At 42.6% G+C, this 18,057-nt stretch overlaps 1 protein-coding gene across 1 annotated transcript in view; it reads left to right on the forward strand.

The window, feature by feature from the left end:
* nfatc3a (nuclear factor of activated T cells 3a) overlaps positions 1–18,057 on the forward strand; it is a 58,996-nt gene that overhangs the window by 32,929 nt on the left and 8,010 nt on the right. The window contains exons 4-9 of the mRNA XM_053420017.1: positions 2,346–2,545; positions 2,960–3,132; positions 3,615–3,755; positions 7,818–7,873; positions 8,014–8,140; positions 10,057–11,124. Coding sequence (XP_053275992.1) covers positions 2,346–2,545; positions 2,960–3,132; positions 3,615–3,755; positions 7,818–7,873; positions 8,014–8,140; positions 10,057–11,124 — 1,765 coding nt within the window. The remainder of the gene's footprint in view (positions 1–2,345; positions 2,546–2,959; positions 3,133–3,614; positions 3,756–7,817; positions 7,874–8,013; positions 8,141–10,056; positions 11,125–18,057) is intronic.

Here is an 18,057-nt window from a genome sequence, read left to right on the forward strand (position 1 = left end):
AAGGTTTTTATTCAGCTCCGAACAGTAAAGCGTTATTAAGATTTAAGCTCCACCGCCCTGCCTGCCCAGTATCTGTCTCTGGAGGCTGGTCCTCGCAAATAACCCGCTGTAAACACGGCATATTTCAGTTTTCCAACGCTCAGGTCATCCTACCCCCATTCTGCCACAGGGGGCGACCACAGAAGTAACAAGTGAGAGAGAATGAGATGATAAAAGAAAGAGAAAAGAGAGGCATTGATATTTGTCTCAGGTGATCTGATGCTCAGTGGACAGATTATAGCTGGCATTTGAATGTGTCTCCAAATGTGATTGGATTTCACTTCTCCACTCTATATGCAAATACAAACATGCGTAGTTAACACAGCTAAAACAATGTGGCCACATGAGTCCAGATTACCTCAGAATGTGTGATCCACTCTCAAATGCGTCCTAAATTTGTCTTGGGTGTGTTCACAACTGAACTTAGAGCTATGTTATTGGATCGCCCAAGAAGGATGCTGCATGATACAATGATACAATAGTGAGCACAGATACAAGTAAGTCCAATGACAGTTGTTCCCATGAAGACTTGATTCCACCAGTGATCCCAACTCACCTTTTACCAGAGCTGGAACTAAGTCATGTTTAATAATCCTGCTGTAAACCAGTTTACTGTTAAATACAGTTTAATAACGGCCTCAGAGGAAGACAGAATTTGGAAACCAAGCAGGTATGTCTTTGGTGCTTACTCTCAGATATGTTTCCAGTGCTTGTTGTTTTGGAACAGCACATGACAAATCCAAAGCCACACCCACTTTCTCTCCACTCACCACACTTCTGTACCAAACATTGACACAGCGGTGCGTGATGCAAAGCTGCAGGGAGGAAAGGGGTCAGTAGCCAGCTGCGGTGGGGATGAGGCTTGGCAATTCCAGGGGTGAAACAGCAATGAAAGACCTTGTTCTTCTCTGTAACCCTCAATGGGCTGCCCTCCATCCAAACTGGAGGTGTGGGTTTATGAGGGCAGCACGGTGGGAGTGTGCATGTGCAGGGGCTGCCATCATGCTGTCACGGAGTCTGCCAAGTACAACATTCCCACAGTAGTGGCATTGTGTGGCCGGTGTGTTTGTTCTGTCCCTCTGAGGAGGAAAGGTCCTGCTCTCCTTTCCATCTTCTTCTTGTCTCTACACAAAATGCAATGCTTTTCCCTCATTGAACATCTCACCTGTCTGAGTTGAAACGATGCACTCACAGACTAATGGAGAGACTGACTGCTGCCTTGTGTCAAATGCCAACCAGGTTGGACCGCATGAACCACTGGACACCGTTGACATTTTTATTAGCAATTTTTTCCTCTTCAACCACAGTGTAAACACTAAAAATCTTTTCATATGCATGAGACCTCACAGGGAGAATCAAGGGTCATATGAGTGACAGGTTTTATGTAAGATGATCTTAGATTTAATATGTATTAGAGGAGATTAGCATAAATATGACACTTCCAGAGATTTCTACATTAGTTAAAAAATTTCTGGTTATGTGCTGTTGTATTTTTACCACTTTTTAGGAGGATAGGATTTCTCTCATCTATTTGGTTTGTTTGTTTGTTTGTTTGTAAGCAAGATAACACCTAAAATGAATGGATTGCCCAGTGCAGATCTGGATCTGAGGGCGGATCTAGTAATTATTTTTCATTTTCTTTAATAGATAGGGTGTTCCTTCAAATTTTAACTGTTTTGAGTAATTCAATTCTGTGAGTATGTGAAATTTGGAGCAGCTTGACTGAATTTAAGGAGACTGTTGTGCATTGGCGGAGCGAGGCACCATTGTGTTTTTTTGTGTTATTGCTTTGATTGTTTACGATTGACCCTACCAGCATGCAGTGACTTCATCCTTTTTGTGTTAACTGGTATGATGGTTTAGTAAACCAGTTGTTGGACCTCTTTAGTGTCCTTGCATTCTGTCATTTTTTTCCTGTGAGACCTAGTGCAGCTGCAGTACAGCTTTTATTTTCTTGGAGAAACTGACTCAAGCTGGTTTCAAGGTTTCTTTTAGGTTTTGGAGGCAACCCTGTCCTGCACAGAATCCAGTTCAGAGGCAGGTTTGCAAGGGATTTTTTTTTTTGGGACTATTAGTAGAAAACACCAGTGTCAAACTGGTTGGGGGCCAAAGCGCCAGATGAATCTCCAGTTGCCCTGCCAGAAACACCCCCGACCTGACATTTAGATTCCCTCTAAAAAAAGGTGGCCCTCTGAAGGCAGTGGAAATGAAAAGAGTATTCCTTTGTTCACACCTCTCTCATCTGCACCCTGAGAACTCACATCTGTTTTTACTCTGTTTTTCTGTCTTTATATGTCATGTCTCAGCTCATTGGCTACAGCGAGAAGCCCGTCAACCTGCAGATGTTCATAGGGACGGCGGATGACCGATACTTGAGGCCGCACGCCTTCTACCAGGTGCACCGAATCACCGGGAAAACTGTAGCCACAGCCAGCCAAGAAATCATAGTCACCAGCACCAAGGTTCTCGAAATTCCTCTGCTGCCCGAGAACAACATGTCAGCCTGGTAGGTGTCAGAAGCACTTCAGGGTTAAATTACTCAGTTATGAGTTTACCACCATGAAGGAAGCCGTGTCCAAGGAAAAATTTGCATTTTTATAATAATAAAGCATAACATCTTAAAAAGACGATTTTATAGATCTTTTAAATTGAAACCAACAGATGAAACGGGTACAGGAGAATAAAATGAGGGTTTCCCATGGAGCAGTGTGAGACCTTCTCATTTAGTGTTGTAATAAATCATATTCACAGGCATTTTTAACTTGTGATTCAACACTTAGTTTTCCTCTCATTGCCAATCCCCTGCTGGGCCTGTTGTTGGATTTATTCTCTCCCAGGCCCTACCTTCTTAAATATATCTTCGATTACTGCCATCACTGTGGTGCCATATGGGGCCAACTATTTCCTCTCTACCTTGCAGCATCGACTGCGCCGGGATCCTTAAGCTGCGGAACTCCGACATCGAGCTGCGGAAGGGAGAGACAGATATAGGAAGAAAGAACACACGGGTTCGCGTTGTGTTCAGAGTGCACATCCCTCAACCTAACGGGAAGGTGCTGTCGCTGCAGGCTTCCTCCATTCCTGTGGAGTGCTGTGAGTGTTGACTTACTACACACACACACACGCAGACACACACACACACACGGACACAAACATGTTCATTCAGAAATCTACGTGTGATATGAAAATCACACACAGATAAGCACCCAAACCTTGGCACACATTTCTTTGTTAGAAAACTCAACAGGATAGGATGTTTATTTAATTTACTTCCTCACTCTCACTTAAAGTCACTTTAGATAAGAAGGTCTGATAAAATTTAAAATGTAAATGCAGTGCCCTTCTAGCCGAGCAGTTACATAATATATACCTTCGGGCTCTGCAATAAATCCGACTTTTCCCTCAGGCTCACAGAGAGTTGTTAATTCTTGAAGCCAGGTTTGATAGTTTTGTATTAAACTGCATGACATTATCAGAAGTTCATTTTATTTTTATTAACCATCTTTAGTGTTACTGAAACAGCTCAGCTAATGATCATCTTCTTTTCTCCCCAACCCCTGCTGTTTCTCTCCCAGCCCAGCGCTCAGCTCAGGAGCTACCGCAGGTTGAGAAATCCAGCCTGACCAGTTGTGTAGTCAGCGGTGGAGAAGAGCTGGTCATCACAGGCTCCAACTTCTTCCCAGAGTCCAAGGTCATCTTCCTGGAGAAAGGCCCTGGTAAGTGTCGTGTCAGCGCAGCGGCCTCTTCTTGAACCGGCACTGCAGCAGAAACAGGGTGTGCCAAGTACATGTGTATAAAATCATACTTTCTTCTGTCTGACAGACTATATAAGAGGGGCTGCTAAAGCATTTCATGTGTCAATTATGTGCTCCGTTGGACACGTTTTGTAGATTTTGCAAATGCTGCAGAAGTCAGCAGAAGGTTATGATTTAATGAGTCATGGTTGATACGTGTCTATGATTCAGGTCACTTGTCTTTTTCTCTCTCTTCCTCACAATTATCACAATGGAATAGAGATACCTCAAAATCTTGTAAATAAAAACCAACTGTTCAAACCCCTTATTAAAACCATGCCTGTGTGTGCGCGTGCTTACGTGTGTGTGTGTGTGTGTGTGTGTTGGTGTGTGTGTGTGTTTGACAGTTCTCAGATCACATTTATCATTATCTTAGCCTCAACAAGTCAATCTTTTCCCTCACGGCATTTTATTGAATGTCAAACAGATTTACCATATGTCTGCAAGTGATGACTGACAAGTCAGAATGACAAAGACAAAGACTTATTTGGAAGAATATGGTCCTGAAACAAACATTACATTGTTATTTCTTATGTTTATATTACATATATAATATAGTCATTAAAAATTGTAATTTGATAATAATGCTGTATACACTAAATAGATACATTCCTATTCTTTCAATTGTTTTTTCATGATTATCAATACACACATGTTGTCTCTTAGTGCAAAAAACAAATCACATTAAAGTTAACATTCACTGTCTGCTTTTATGAAATCACTGCACAACCTACTCCCACTGCTATGTTTCACTTCCAGTGTGTAGATTTTGGAGTTTGGGACTAAGGCTGAATGTGGACTAAGTGGTTGTCTCCTAAAACTTTTTATACTCTAAAAGTTGTTTAAATATCTACTTTAACAAATGTCTAAGCTGAAGAGTTTACTTTCTTAAACTCCCTGTGCTTTTCATCATGTTTCTTTTAAGTCACCCTTCTTTCTCTGCCTTATCTTTTTACTTGTCTGTACACCAGTCCACAATCAAAACACATGTAATGGCTGTTCTCTGAGATGGAAATTTTAAATGAACAACATTCATGGAGCCAGTCTCTGCCTGCCCGAGGTACCATTACCATGTAGAGCAACAAAATCAAGTTCACACACGGCAGACAGCCGAGCAGTGATGTCTTTATGACTAAGAGCCATTCTCTTTAGGTTTTCTAGAAGAAAGAAAAACAGCCTGGAGGAATGTATTTCACTCTTTTAGGTGAACCAGGTGAGGCATGGCATGGAGAAGTAGTTTGGTTGAAACAACTTGCTGATGGTCACTCTTTATAGCAGAACAGCAGTGAGTGGAAACCTTCGGGAGGTGCATCTTGGGTAGGGAGGACGGCTGGGCCCCATGGTGCACGAGGGCAGTGGACTGTGGAAGGAGACAGAGAGAATATGAAAGGGAAGGGGGAAGATGATGTTGATTAGGTTTGTGTAAATTATCCCCCTCATCATGCCTAATCCGCCTGCTTTAGTGCAGAGAGGCACTGATTGGACTAAGTGCAGGGATGGAAGAAAAGAGAGAAAGAAAGAGGTAATGGGAGATATTTTTCAACCATCGCTCATAACTTAGAGACAACAGTAGATTCATGAGGAGCTTGAGAGAACGGCCTGTTGTTTCTAGTACACAGAGATTACGGGAAGGTTTTATGAATTACTTAACTAACTATATACAGGCACAGGCCGGAGCAGTTGTTGTTCATGTGGGATCCTATTTTAAAGTAGATAAACAGTCAAAAGTAATAGAGTGGTTAAGTGCAGGTGCTGTTCTGGTTCCTTCACTTGGTTCCTCAGAGTTTAGTTGACATGTCATCCAAACTTTTTTGGACACTACACTGTTTAATTTACTTATTCAAATTAATTTGACAGGTGGAAGTGAAAGGCCTTTACTTTTACCAGTGGACAGATATTCCTCTTTGAGGAAAAAGTGGGAAGAGAAAAGAAATACTATTGATTTATTCATTTATATGTATTTATTTAGGAGAGGGGAAAGTCTATAAAAAAGAAAGACAAATAGGGGCAAAGGTACGGACCTAAGCAGCTTTTATAGTAAGAGGCATTGTAGAAACTAAATAGATGGATAGATAGATAGATAGATAGATAGATAGATATATCGAGTATTTCTACTTAATCATGAATGATATTATAGTAAACTGGACTTCAAAGGCTCTAACACTGACTGCCCTGAGTAGTGAGTAACACAGCATATGTACTCAGTGGTCACCTTGTTGTTTCTGTTACAACAGCTGAACAACAGCGGGCTCCTGGAAAGCTGTTAGTCTGCCGTCGTAACATAAACAGCAATTACCTTCTTTATTTGTGTTCGATCATGCGGCACCGTGAGTCCACGTTCTTGTCGGCCCTCTGACTGGGGCTGGTACTCGTGTTTGGATGATCCGAGTCATTGTCTCAGTGTGGTATGAGGTTCTTGTCAGTGCTTGTTGTCTGACAGAGCATGTGGGGCCCTTGCTCCTGCCTGTTGAATGTCAACAATCCACGCTGCAATAATGCACTGATGTCAGCTGCATAGACATTCAAGGTCATTTGCTCATTCACGAGTTAAGCTCTACCTTTACAATAGAGACACTCTCTTCAGGGGTTTGACTGCCTAATGTGGCAGTGGATTATTTCAACTAAGGCTAATGTTAGGGTGAGGGCAGAACAGGAAAATTAACTAAGTTAAGTTAAACCTAAAACTAGAGTATAGAGTTTTAGGTTTTAGTATAAAGCTGAAAAGAGACAGGGCTCACAACTGAGCACTTTCTTTGTTAGAAACTAGACTTAAGCCAGCTGTCTGTGCAGACATGTTGCAGATGCCTGACAGTGGTCTTGGGGTGTATCCTCTGGGTTTTGAGGAGGAGGCCATGCAGGTGCAGACTATACTTGCACCATTTGAGCACAGTGAAACGGGCGACTGCAAATTAATCTGCCTCCGCAGAGAGTCTTTTCAGTACTTACTTAACTGCCAATGTTTTTATTCTTCACAATGCTGCGATAGCTGTGATTTCCCCAAACCACACAGCAAACCTGCTAGTGTTTTTCACCCCAACTGCTTCCCTTCGAGCAGCTGCCCCAAAGATGTCTGGCCAAATAATTAACTCCCTCATAGGAAAACTGGAAAGGATGTTTTCTCGCCAGAAAGCCTGGCAGTGTGTTAAGGCATTTTAAAATAAACACAATTATTCCAGTGCTCCCTCTTTAATTTTAACCAGGTAAGACAAACAGCAGGATATTTGGAAATTTGATTACCATTTAATAGCTGTTAAGATTGTCTCCATGGGGCTTCTGGGCCTTTAAAAAAATTACATCATGCCAATGTCTCTCAGTTCTCCAGGACAAATTGAAATTGTGTTTCAGCATAAGCGTCTTGTGGTTCTTAAGCCCTGTCTGTTTGAGAAAGTACTGTACCCTGACTTAGATAAAACTAAACAACAAAATAAATAGTTGAGAGCTACACCACATAGAGACAGCTACTTAGAAAAATATCTCAGTGATTCAAGTGGGTTTAAAAAGCTGCAGTTATGGCTGATTATATTATAGTTAGCCATCAGTTTTTAATTATATTAGTTTTCACTCTACTGAAGTTTTAAATTCCCATTTTAGAGGTGTGCTTTGAAGTTGCATGTCTGAATGATTTGGTGGCCGTTTTATGTTCAAAATTAGAAGGGATGTGGTCAAATGTTGTATTCTGCTTCATCACCAGTTTATCCCTTTTGCCATTGTAGGAATATCTCTCGTTTGCACTCGAGAGATGCTAGAGTCTTTTCAAATATAACTATCTGTCGATTGTGACAGTATCTCTCATAGCTTTGAGATTACTAATACTCTAATCTAATGAAACAGCAGTGAGTGTGACAGCTGACATTAAGCCTTTACAACAAATTGTTTTCAGATTAAATTTTATCATGTGTTGTGTCTTTGACCATTTATAGCACTGAGAGTATTACTATATTATGCATTTATCCATGTGTTTTTTCTTTTAAATCTTTTTTCTAGATGGACGACCACAATGGGAAGTTGAGGCAAAAATAAAACGTGAGAAAACTCAAGGAGTACGTATTTACATTATTTATCTCTACCATATCTCTACACATTTTTTATATGTAATACTTAGTTAGAAATTACTTAAAATTTAATATATTTTTATTAATTTTAAACTTATTTCTATGTACGTAATGATTTTTTTTTGTAGTCATGCATTGTGGTGGAGGTTCCTCCCTACCACAGTAAGACTGTGGGCTCAGCAGTGCAGGTGCAGTTTTATGTCTGCAATGGCAAGCGGAAAAGGAGCCAATCACAACGCTTCACTTACCTTTCAGGTGAGATAATTGGGTCTAATGATTTTTAGAAGGAAGGCCATGGAAATATGTTCGGACTCGTTCAGTTTGTCGCTGCAAAACTAAATAAACAAAATCCTGTGACAAGTTGCCAAACATTTGCTCTTTTTAGTTATTTAGTCACAGTATTTCCCTGCAACTCATTTTATAGATGCTTACACAAAAACATTGTGTAAGGTGCATTCCTCTGGGTTTATGACTTCCTGATGTTGTTAGTCTCCATACAAGTTACAAGAAACTGACAGCAAAGACAGAGACAGAGACAGCTGTAACATGCATGTCGTGTTGCAAACGTCTGTACAGCGGCTTCACTAACCCAATTTCTCTCTTTCTCTTGCTAAACAAAGCATTGCTGTGGTGTAAAGGGGGCTCTTCCACTGAGCATAACAATAACACCTGTCAACTGTTTATTTGCTAAAACCCTAAATTCCTGTGCCAACTTTTTTCCCCCTCACATGTACTGTATTTGCATGAGGTTTTATGATGCAAATCTTTTGCTATCCAGGAAACTTTTACTTCACGTGTTCTCGGAGTTGTGGCTTCATACAATTATTGCAGCAGCAAGGAAATTCAATGATATTTTGATCTTCAAGTTTCCTCAACGTTTTTCATTAAAATCAAATTCCTGACTTTGCTATTTGATATTGTTGTTGTCAGTTTTTTTTTTCCTCTTCTAGAAGCCAGTCAAACCGAAAACACTGTTGGGCGGAATATAATAGCATATAACCATTTTTTGCAACATATCCAAGCCCTGAGCTTTACCGCAACAGTGTATGTGTGTGTATGCGTGTAACAGCGGCCTTGCCCCTCCACCCACCCAGCGTTTCTGTTTGCAAGCACGCCCACTCACACAGGCAGTTCCTGTTTTCCCCGTTTACAGATTGTTGCAACCAATCAAAGCAGAGTAAAATAACCCTGCTTTGTCAGACAGGCTTGGTCGCTGACAGCAGAAGTGTCAATATCCTGAACACCACGCTGTATTATGTCAAAAAATCTCCTAATAAGTCAAGATTAATGTTTCGTTGTGGGCTTAGCTGAGCTGATGTTCTCAGCCAATTAATTATAAATTCTGAGAAGACTGTCTGGAAAAATTTGACATGTTTATTCTGAAAGTTGAGGAACACAACCTCCTTCGTTCCTGTTTATGTTTGGAAATTGCTGAATATTTCAATCAATATTTTCCAATGTAAGGAGAACACTGTTAATCAAACCTAACATGCAGTTGCGCAGACTTTTAATCAAGCTGACCTCAGTTTACGTACAACCATGTTTAAATATCCCCCCTATTACCCCGTTCTTGATCTCAATATCCCTCTGGCTGGATTATCAGGCATGACAGGGTGAGTAGAGGGCACGATCAGTGAACTTGTTTGTTTTGTTGGTCGGGTCTGGGCTGGAGGGGATTCAGCTCCTCTTCCCGTACAACATTTCCCTTGATGGCACCCAGACTGACAACATATGCTCTCCCTCTGATTCAGAGATAGATAAAAATAAAATCACTGTCACAAGGCACCAGATTGGGAAATAGGTTACGGAGCTGTTGCAGTAAAGGGAATGGCCCCATTAATATCAGACTGTCACTCAGTTTTAGTTTTTTTAAGGCTGCTTTTTTTTTTTATCTGGAAGGAGACCCACTTCACAATACATACATTCAGAGACTGTGTTTTTCTGAATTTACAAGATGCACTATTTCACCATTGAAGCAACAGAATGAGAGAATAAATGTGTTGGGGTTGTGTCTTTTTTTCATTTTTGAACCCTGTCCCCTGTACCTATGTTAAAAGGTATTCACTTGAAAAATCGATATATTATCTTTTCTGTCTCATCTTGTAGTATTTGATTGACGGACATAACTGACTTTCTGTTTTGTTCTTTCATCCCCTTTCTGTTTCCTTTAGTCATGGTGAAACAGGAGCACAGGGATGAGCTGGACCATCCTGCAATACCCCCTATGTCCATGCCCCTGGCACATGCTGCCAGTCTGGTGCGCACCCAGCTGCCTTCTCCTGAGCAGGGCCACCAAACAGATAACCTTCTGTCCAGCTCCCCTCATGGCCTGGCTGCAGGCTCTGGAGCTGGCCTGCTACCCCTGCAGGCCCCTTGCCCCTCCCTGGGCTCCCCATCTTTCCAGCAGCTGCCTCACCTCCAGAGTCGCAGTTTGCACCACCCCCCTGCGGATTGCCACATGACGTTCCACCCGAGCTCTGCTCCGGCTCCTCTTCCTGCTCCTCCCCGTCCCTCCTACCAGTCTATGCAGCACAGCCACGGTCATAGCCTACCTTTCAATGGCCAGTCCAGCCTTCCTCCTCAGGGCTACGAGAGGATGCCCTTTCAGCAGAGCCCCACTGCAGCATCACACCCAATGGGTTTGGGGATGGTGTACCCCTCTTCCCCTTGCTCCTCACCATCAGCTCCCTCCTCTTCAAGCATTGCTGGGTCTCCGCAGAGTCAGCAATCTCTGCTTTCGCCCTCATCTCCACATCTCCACACACTTGCAGGCTATCACTGCTCTCCAAATCCAACCCAGGTCTCTTCTCCCAATTGTCACCCCCTTGTAGGGCAGCACTCCTCCCAGCTGCAGAGGGCCCTGGGCTACCACCCGGTAGGTCAAAGGTCAGCCTCTTGCCCCACACCATCCAGCGCACCTCCGCCAAGGATGATCCCCTCTCCGCACTCCGGGCCTTCCTCCCCTCAGCTCCACTCGTTGCCCTACCAGTCTCCCACCTCCTCCTCCCCTACTTCAGGTGGCAGTCCTTTGGGGCCTCTTCAACAGCAGCCCTCTCCGCAGGCTACAAGTCCAGTCATGGCCAGCCTGTCCCCTGCAGCAGTGGGCCCTCTGGTTCACCCTCTGAGCCCTCAGGGTCAGTTCCCATCAGACAGCGAGAGTCTGAACATCAAGGAGGAACCAGAGGAGAGGGAGCCCACCTTCCGCTCTATCGGCCTGCAGGACATCACGCTGGATGATGGTAAGACTGCTTCAAAAATGATTTTAGAACTAGCTACTTTTTTTACTTCAAATGTGATAAAGAGAGAGGAAAAAAATTAAAAGCAGGTTCCTAATGAGTTGTTCAACTGTTTCTAATTTGAATTTTATGGAGGCCTTCACACACAGAGACACATACATGGTCATTAGAAACAGACAATTTGAAATAGTTAATAAAGAAAGGTGAATTTTAGACAAAGACGCCCAGTTTACCCACTTTAGCTATGTAAACTGTATTCGTCTCTTTTGATTACTTTGACTGTTACTCCAGTTTTCTGTCAGCTCAGTGATTCTGCTCTCATTATAACATTTTCTTTTCTTCACTTTTTTTTTGGAGATATTTAGAGCAATCTCATTGTTGTTCAAAAACAAGCGGCCGCTGAGGCATGAAATTTACCCTACAATATGTGGCTCACACGATAAATTTGTATCTGATGATGTAAAACAATACAGAGCGCCTGTTGTTGTATTTTTAAGGGGCTGAAACCTTGATGCCTGATTACGCCGATAGCGTGTCATCTGTCACTGCAGCACAGTATTGTGTACACAGGTTCATTACTGAGGGAAGGGGTCTTGTGACTTAGTATTGGGTATCATAGACACAATAGGACTGATAACTCTAGTGTCATATTAAAGGGCATAATTGTATGCAAGCAGCTTGGAGATGAATTACACTTTGTGTTTTTTTGAGAGAGGGAGAGGATCGCATCATTTTGTGCCACTTATGATGGAGCACAAATGCTACAGTTGTGTTCTGCTGCAGTAATTACATCCTGTGTGTAGCTGTGTGTATGCAAGTGTGTGTATACATGTGTTAACAGGTCTCATTAGGATGCTGGTCTCTCATTAGAGTAACTTTTTTCTCAACCATGACCTTGACTTCTTCACTGAAGAAATGTTCCTTTAAGCTCTTCTAAATCATCAACCTCCGTATCTACCTTTCAGAGCCTCGTGTGGTTTTGTTAACCCCTGTGCCATATTCAAATGAAGGTTCTAAAGGTTTAGGGTTAATAAACAGCCCGCTGACTCTTTGTCAGGTAGATGTGATATTGGGTGTTAGCAAGGGTCAGCCTAATTAACACATGGTCATTGTCAATAAGTCATGTGTGAAAGACCAATGACCATTCATCAGTGTGTAATACTTATGCGTACACACACTTTAAACATGTAGTCTGTGTTAAAAAGCCTGATGAAAGCCTTTCTCAGCCTCATTGTTCACACCATTACATGTATAACCATGGGAGACTATAAATATGTTTACCACATTATGCAGTAGCTCGGTTTTAGTTGGTCTCTTCTGCTGTCACACAGGCACAGATTATGTGAAAGTAGCTGCCTGCGTTCACACTCAAGAAGTGTGAGAAAAGTTTGTGAGTGACACGGTTCAGCCGGGAATGTAAGCTCTCCCTTTGAGCCTGTGGTTAAAAATAGCTTTCTGTGCCAGCCCAGCTCTGTGGGCCATATTTTGAAGTCGCAATGCAAAACTCAGATTTGAGATTTAGAAGGTCGCAGCACATTTACCCAAGTTTGACAGACAGACAGACCATGATTTACTGCACACATGAGACTCCACATCCATGCTCAGGTCAATCAATATTTGGTTCCAAGTTTTCTGGTGACTTTGTAGTATTATATCCGCTGGCTACAATGGCTAATTGTAAACCAAAGAGGTCTCAGTTAGCATCAGTTTAGCTGACCCAAGTGCCTGGAGTTCATTTTATTTGTCACAGCACGCAAACTCAGTTCACAGTTAGCATGGGCTAGCTCAGCCATAGCCAAACCCTGATATCACTAATCCCTTAGCGCAACAGTGGTCATCCAGGAATGTGGTTGTAGAAATAATACAGCCTTTCTTCCTGTGCACAGGGATCTTCTGTCCCCGATGCATGGAGGCCCGCACAGGGCCAAGCATTCATAGTTGTGCTCAGGTGAATGTGAGTCGCGCTGCAATTATACCAATGAAACGCTAGTGGTGGAAGAGTTTATATTCTGGTGTTGAGTGTCTTCAGGTTTGTGGTCCCCTTTACAGATATTCTGCCATCTCTGTTTACTTTAGAACCAAGTCCAGTGTTACTAAACAGATTGTGTTGGAGATGGAGATGATAGATTTGAAGAGCAATTACTTTTTATAAAAGAACTGCAAAATATAAAAGAAAGACATCATCTGTGTTCATTCCTTTAACTCAATTCAAGGGTACAGCATAGGGTTACAGCGTAGCTTCGACTAGGGCTGCTCGATTATGGAAAAAATCCTAATCACGATTATTTTGTAAATTTTCAAAATCACGATTATTTAAACGATTATTAATATGTGCCCTTATTCTGAAGTCTATGCTTTATTTTTTTAATCACTTCCGGTTCCGGTAAACAACGATGACGGCTGCGTGTCTTATTCCTCCGTGAAACCAGGATATCTGTGCCCAGTTATTCAAACCCTTAATGATTGCAACCCTAACACTCTATGACCGACTGACCGGCGCGGAGAGGGGGGAGCGCACTTAAGAATAGCGGTGCGCGGCGCGGCCGCTACATGGTTTGCTGCTGCTTTTCCACTCGCGCTGTTTTTTTCACCGTCGGTCAACACACACAACTCGCCTCCTTCACTTTACTGTTGCTTGAGAGTGAGTGCCATTCAGCTGGGCAGCTGAATGCTTTGGGGGAAGGACTGAATTGCGCATGTGGAAAAAAAAGAGCCAAATAATCGTTTCAACTCGATTATAGTAGTTTGGAGATCGTTTGACCCCATAATCGTAATCACGATTAGATTTCGATTAATCGAGCAGCCCTAGCTTTGACGCAGAAGCATGAATTGGCCTTACTGACTCTCTTTACAATGATAAATTGCAGTGGTGTGACTCAATGCACACCATTTCTTGTCAGTGTTCAGTGGTTAAGCTGCTATGCTTCTTCCAGGAATTGCTTGATAGGGGAAAGACCTTTTCTACAATTAAAGTGTACTTAGCAGCCATCTCAGCATGTCATGTGTGCTTTAGGGATAAGCCTTTAGGCCAGCATTCATTAGTTTGTCGATGAATGAAGGGTGCATGCTGCGAGTTCCTGGTTTCCATGCAACTGCTTTCTCTGAAGGTGTTTGGATGCTCTCTACCATAACTACTGAAGGTGGGAATGATGTTTATTTCCCTTTAATCACACTAAAGTATGTAGGTGTCTTCAGGGGATATCCATACACATTTCCTGCTTGCAGTCATATCCAGGGCTCGCCAAGATCCGCCTGTGACCCAGCCCAGCCTAAGGTGGTGGAGTCAACCTACACATTTCCCACTGTGGGATATTTCGGCACTCCCCGGTTCTTTGATAACTAAAGCTGCTTACAGACATGCACTGGACTTGGCATGTTCCTCAGTATTTTCTTTGAAGCTATTGCATGTGTGAATGCAAATGTCAGAGTGAGACACTCTGTAGTTTCTACGGACTTCATCCAGCCTGACCTCCAAGCATAAAGTCAGTAGAAAGTTGATTCGTAAAAACCACAGGGGAGCCGCTGGATACACTGTGAGCAGGTGGGGGGATTGATGACGCCTCTAACAAGCGACAGAAGCAAAAGGAAAAAAAAAAAAAACATCTCCTAGTAAAAACTTGGTGTCACACACGCAGATGACACAGGCGAAGATTTCAAGAGAGTTTGTGAAGATAAGAGCTGACTATGGTGTCGGGATGCTGTCAACAATATCACGTGATGTACGCAGCAGAGTTAATACGTCACTTCCTGCCTCTTCCTGCTGCACCCAGCTGCTCCACCTCTCGCCTTAATAAGAGGATTTGTTGCTGTTGTGAACATGTCTGCCAAGAAAACCTCCCGCTGTGTTGTTCATGTGTGAAAGGCAAATTCTGGGTAAACCCTGTAGCCAATTCTCCGGATATTACCCGGAGGTCATCACTATCACTTTCCCCCTTGCATAGACAGAGAAAGGAACTGGTGTTGAATTATTTGAGAGGGGCTGGTCAACTGTGACAATTTGGGGCAGGTGACAGATAGTTCAACCTGTCTGTCACTGAAAGACGTGGTGTCATTGGAACTTCTCTAGTTGGTCATGCTACTTCCAGTGCAACTCTCTCTGTTGTAAAAGAACATTAAGTATTCCAAAAGTTCATCATACATGAAATACACTCCTGCAGTTGTATCACAGATTTGAGTCAGTGGCCGGCACAAGAGGAAATACAAATGTGAGCGTGTAGAAAACTGTTCTGGTTAGCAAGCAGATGGCCCTGGTGACGCACACACGAGCATGCTTGAGATGTGTGTCTTTGTGAGAGAGAGTCGCACACACATATAGGTGCTAGATTGTGTGTGTGTGTGTGTGTGTGTGTGTGTGTGTGTGTGTGTGTGTGTGTGTGTGTGCTGGAGACACAGGAGATGAAAAGACAGACTGACAGACAGATGGACAGACAAGTTCAGGATCCAACCCCACTGCAGGGTCACTCAGCCGAGACATTCAATCTGAAACATACTTGGCATTTGAGATTAGACCAGTGTGCAGTGGATAATTTCATACATTTTACGATATAAACTGTTTACACATCATTTTATTAGGGATTGCTATGGAAGACTGGCTAAAGGTCAGAAATGGCGAACAGAAATGATGTACGTGTTTAATAATGACTCAAACGCACATACACAAAGGATGCGACACACATTATCCTTTTGGTTTTCAAATAAACAAATCAGGGCCTGAGCTTATCTTTCAAATGCACCTTTTGTTTACTCCTCTGTCTGAGGCTGAGCGGACAGCTAGCTTAGCCATCTAAACTCAACCAGCAAAAAACGACACTGTTCTCATATCTGTCTGCTAAAGAAGTAGCCCCAGCCAGCAGCCAGTTAGCCTACCTGAGCATTGAGACTGGAAACAGGGAGTAAGAGCCTGGCTCCCTCTAAAGGCAACAGAAACCACCTGTCAAACACCTCTAAAGCTTTCCAATTAACATGGTATGTCCAATCCATTAAAAAGTAACTGGAAAAATGTCATATTATGCTTTTGGTTGTCTCCCAGACTATTGCTTGATGGGAAGCAGTCAGTGACAGCCCTTGTAAAACTGCTACGTGCTGTTTTAACAAGATATTAAGTGTTAATTACTATGTTTTAGAGGTGCCAGTGTGTTGATGGATTACCTCAGGAGAGAGCCAGACCAGCTGTTCCCCCAGGTTTCCAGTCTTTATGCTAAGCTAGGCTAAGTGGCTGCTCGCTGGGGCTTCACCTTTAGCGGACAGAAATGAGAGCAGTATTGGTAATGTAAGTATAGATTCAACATCAAGACAAGCAGGCATTTTAATGAGAAAGGCTCCTCAGTGCAGCCAAGCCACAGTTTTAAGTCTACCTCAGCTGCCCACATTCTGACCGTACACCTCCCTGCATGCGGCGAAATGGCTGAGAGCTGTAAATGAGTAAAACAAGTGACTGGAGAAGAGGCCAAATTTGGAGAATCCAAAAAAGACTTTGATATTTCTTTTAGAAGTTGGCCGACCAGGTTACGGAGAAAATGTCAGTGACTTACTGGATTTAGTTTTGACAGGTAGAGAGAAATATGAGCCCGTTTGGGATTCGAGTTCATCCCAAATGAAATTAAACATGAGATTACACTTGGAAATGGCCTATTGTTATTGGCTACCGTTATAGATGATCTTGAGACAAGTTTTTTCCTTTTGGAAATGACAGAAAAGTAGATTTGAACTTTCCCTAACTACAATGGCACCTGCTTCAGTCATTTTTTATTTTAGTGATCACCAACCATACTTCATCAAACATAAAAGCACTGAATGTTTGGCAGCAAAGGCTGAAACTAAATCAGACAAGCTAGCTCTTCACGAATCTGATACTTGTGTGTATACCAGGAGGACATGTAAACACAACTGTAGTTAATTTAACCAGGGTTACTTGTATGAAATAAGCTAATTCAAACCATCAGTGTGTTGTTTTTTCATGTGTATAAAGGACCATCTTAGTCAGAGGTTTCCTGCTGCAGTTAGCCAACCATAACAGAGTAATAACACAGAACCCCTGATTTGATGACAAGAAGAAACAACAGTGGAAAGAAAATACATTTCCATGAAATGCGTCTGCTGCTGCTCATTAAGTACAATGGCAAACATTTGCTGGTCTTTTCCCCTTAAACAAGGGGAAACTGGCTTTCTGTGTCATCTTTCCATACAATTAAGGTCTTAGAGAGTGTAATGCAGAGGTCTTGGCAGAGGCTGCGACCTGGTGTGGAGGAGACAGAGCCAGTGCTCCCTCGTTCAAACAGGAGGAGGAGGGAAGGTCTGGAAAGCCCTCAGTGGGGATGAGAGAGAACTTGACTTTTAATTCTTGTTTCTGAATGTACTTATGCCAGGTTTTTATTAAAAGTAATAGCGTTGTCCATAATGTGGATTTTGCCAAGTTTTTTTTTTTTTTTTCTGCATTGGCTGCTCTTGTTGCACTTCCTGAGTGTCAATATTGATTTGTGCCTGTCAGCCAGGCATCGAGCGCCAGCGCTTGACTGCAAAATGAATACGTGTCACCACATTTCTCATAGTGCACAAACAAGGACTTGACAGAGTGTGGTGAAGTAGATTTCTGTCTGCCACATTATATGCAGAGCTGCTGAAATATGTGTGTGTGTGTGTGTGTAAACAGTGCATTTTTGTGTGCTTTTGGTGAGTCACCTGAGCGCGTTGCATCGCTGACGCCATCAGATCTTGTTTAATTTCACTGTATCGCAAAAAGTAACACTAACTACGAGGTTACACTCTCACCTCTGCCATGAAGCTAATGATCTCGCTCCTGCCCGTTAGTTTGTTGGTTGGTTTGCTTGTTTGTTTGTCAGCACAATTACGCAAAAACTGCCCAACAGATTTCCCACAAACACGGTGGAAGGGTAGAACAAGGGCCAAAATAAAGATGGACAGTGGATCGATCACATC

This window comes from Pleuronectes platessa, chromosome 1 (genome assembly GCF_947347685.1).
Source record: "Pleuronectes platessa chromosome 1, fPlePla1.1, whole genome shotgun sequence".
NCBI lineage: Eukaryota > Metazoa > Chordata > Actinopteri > Pleuronectiformes > Pleuronectidae > Pleuronectes > Pleuronectes platessa.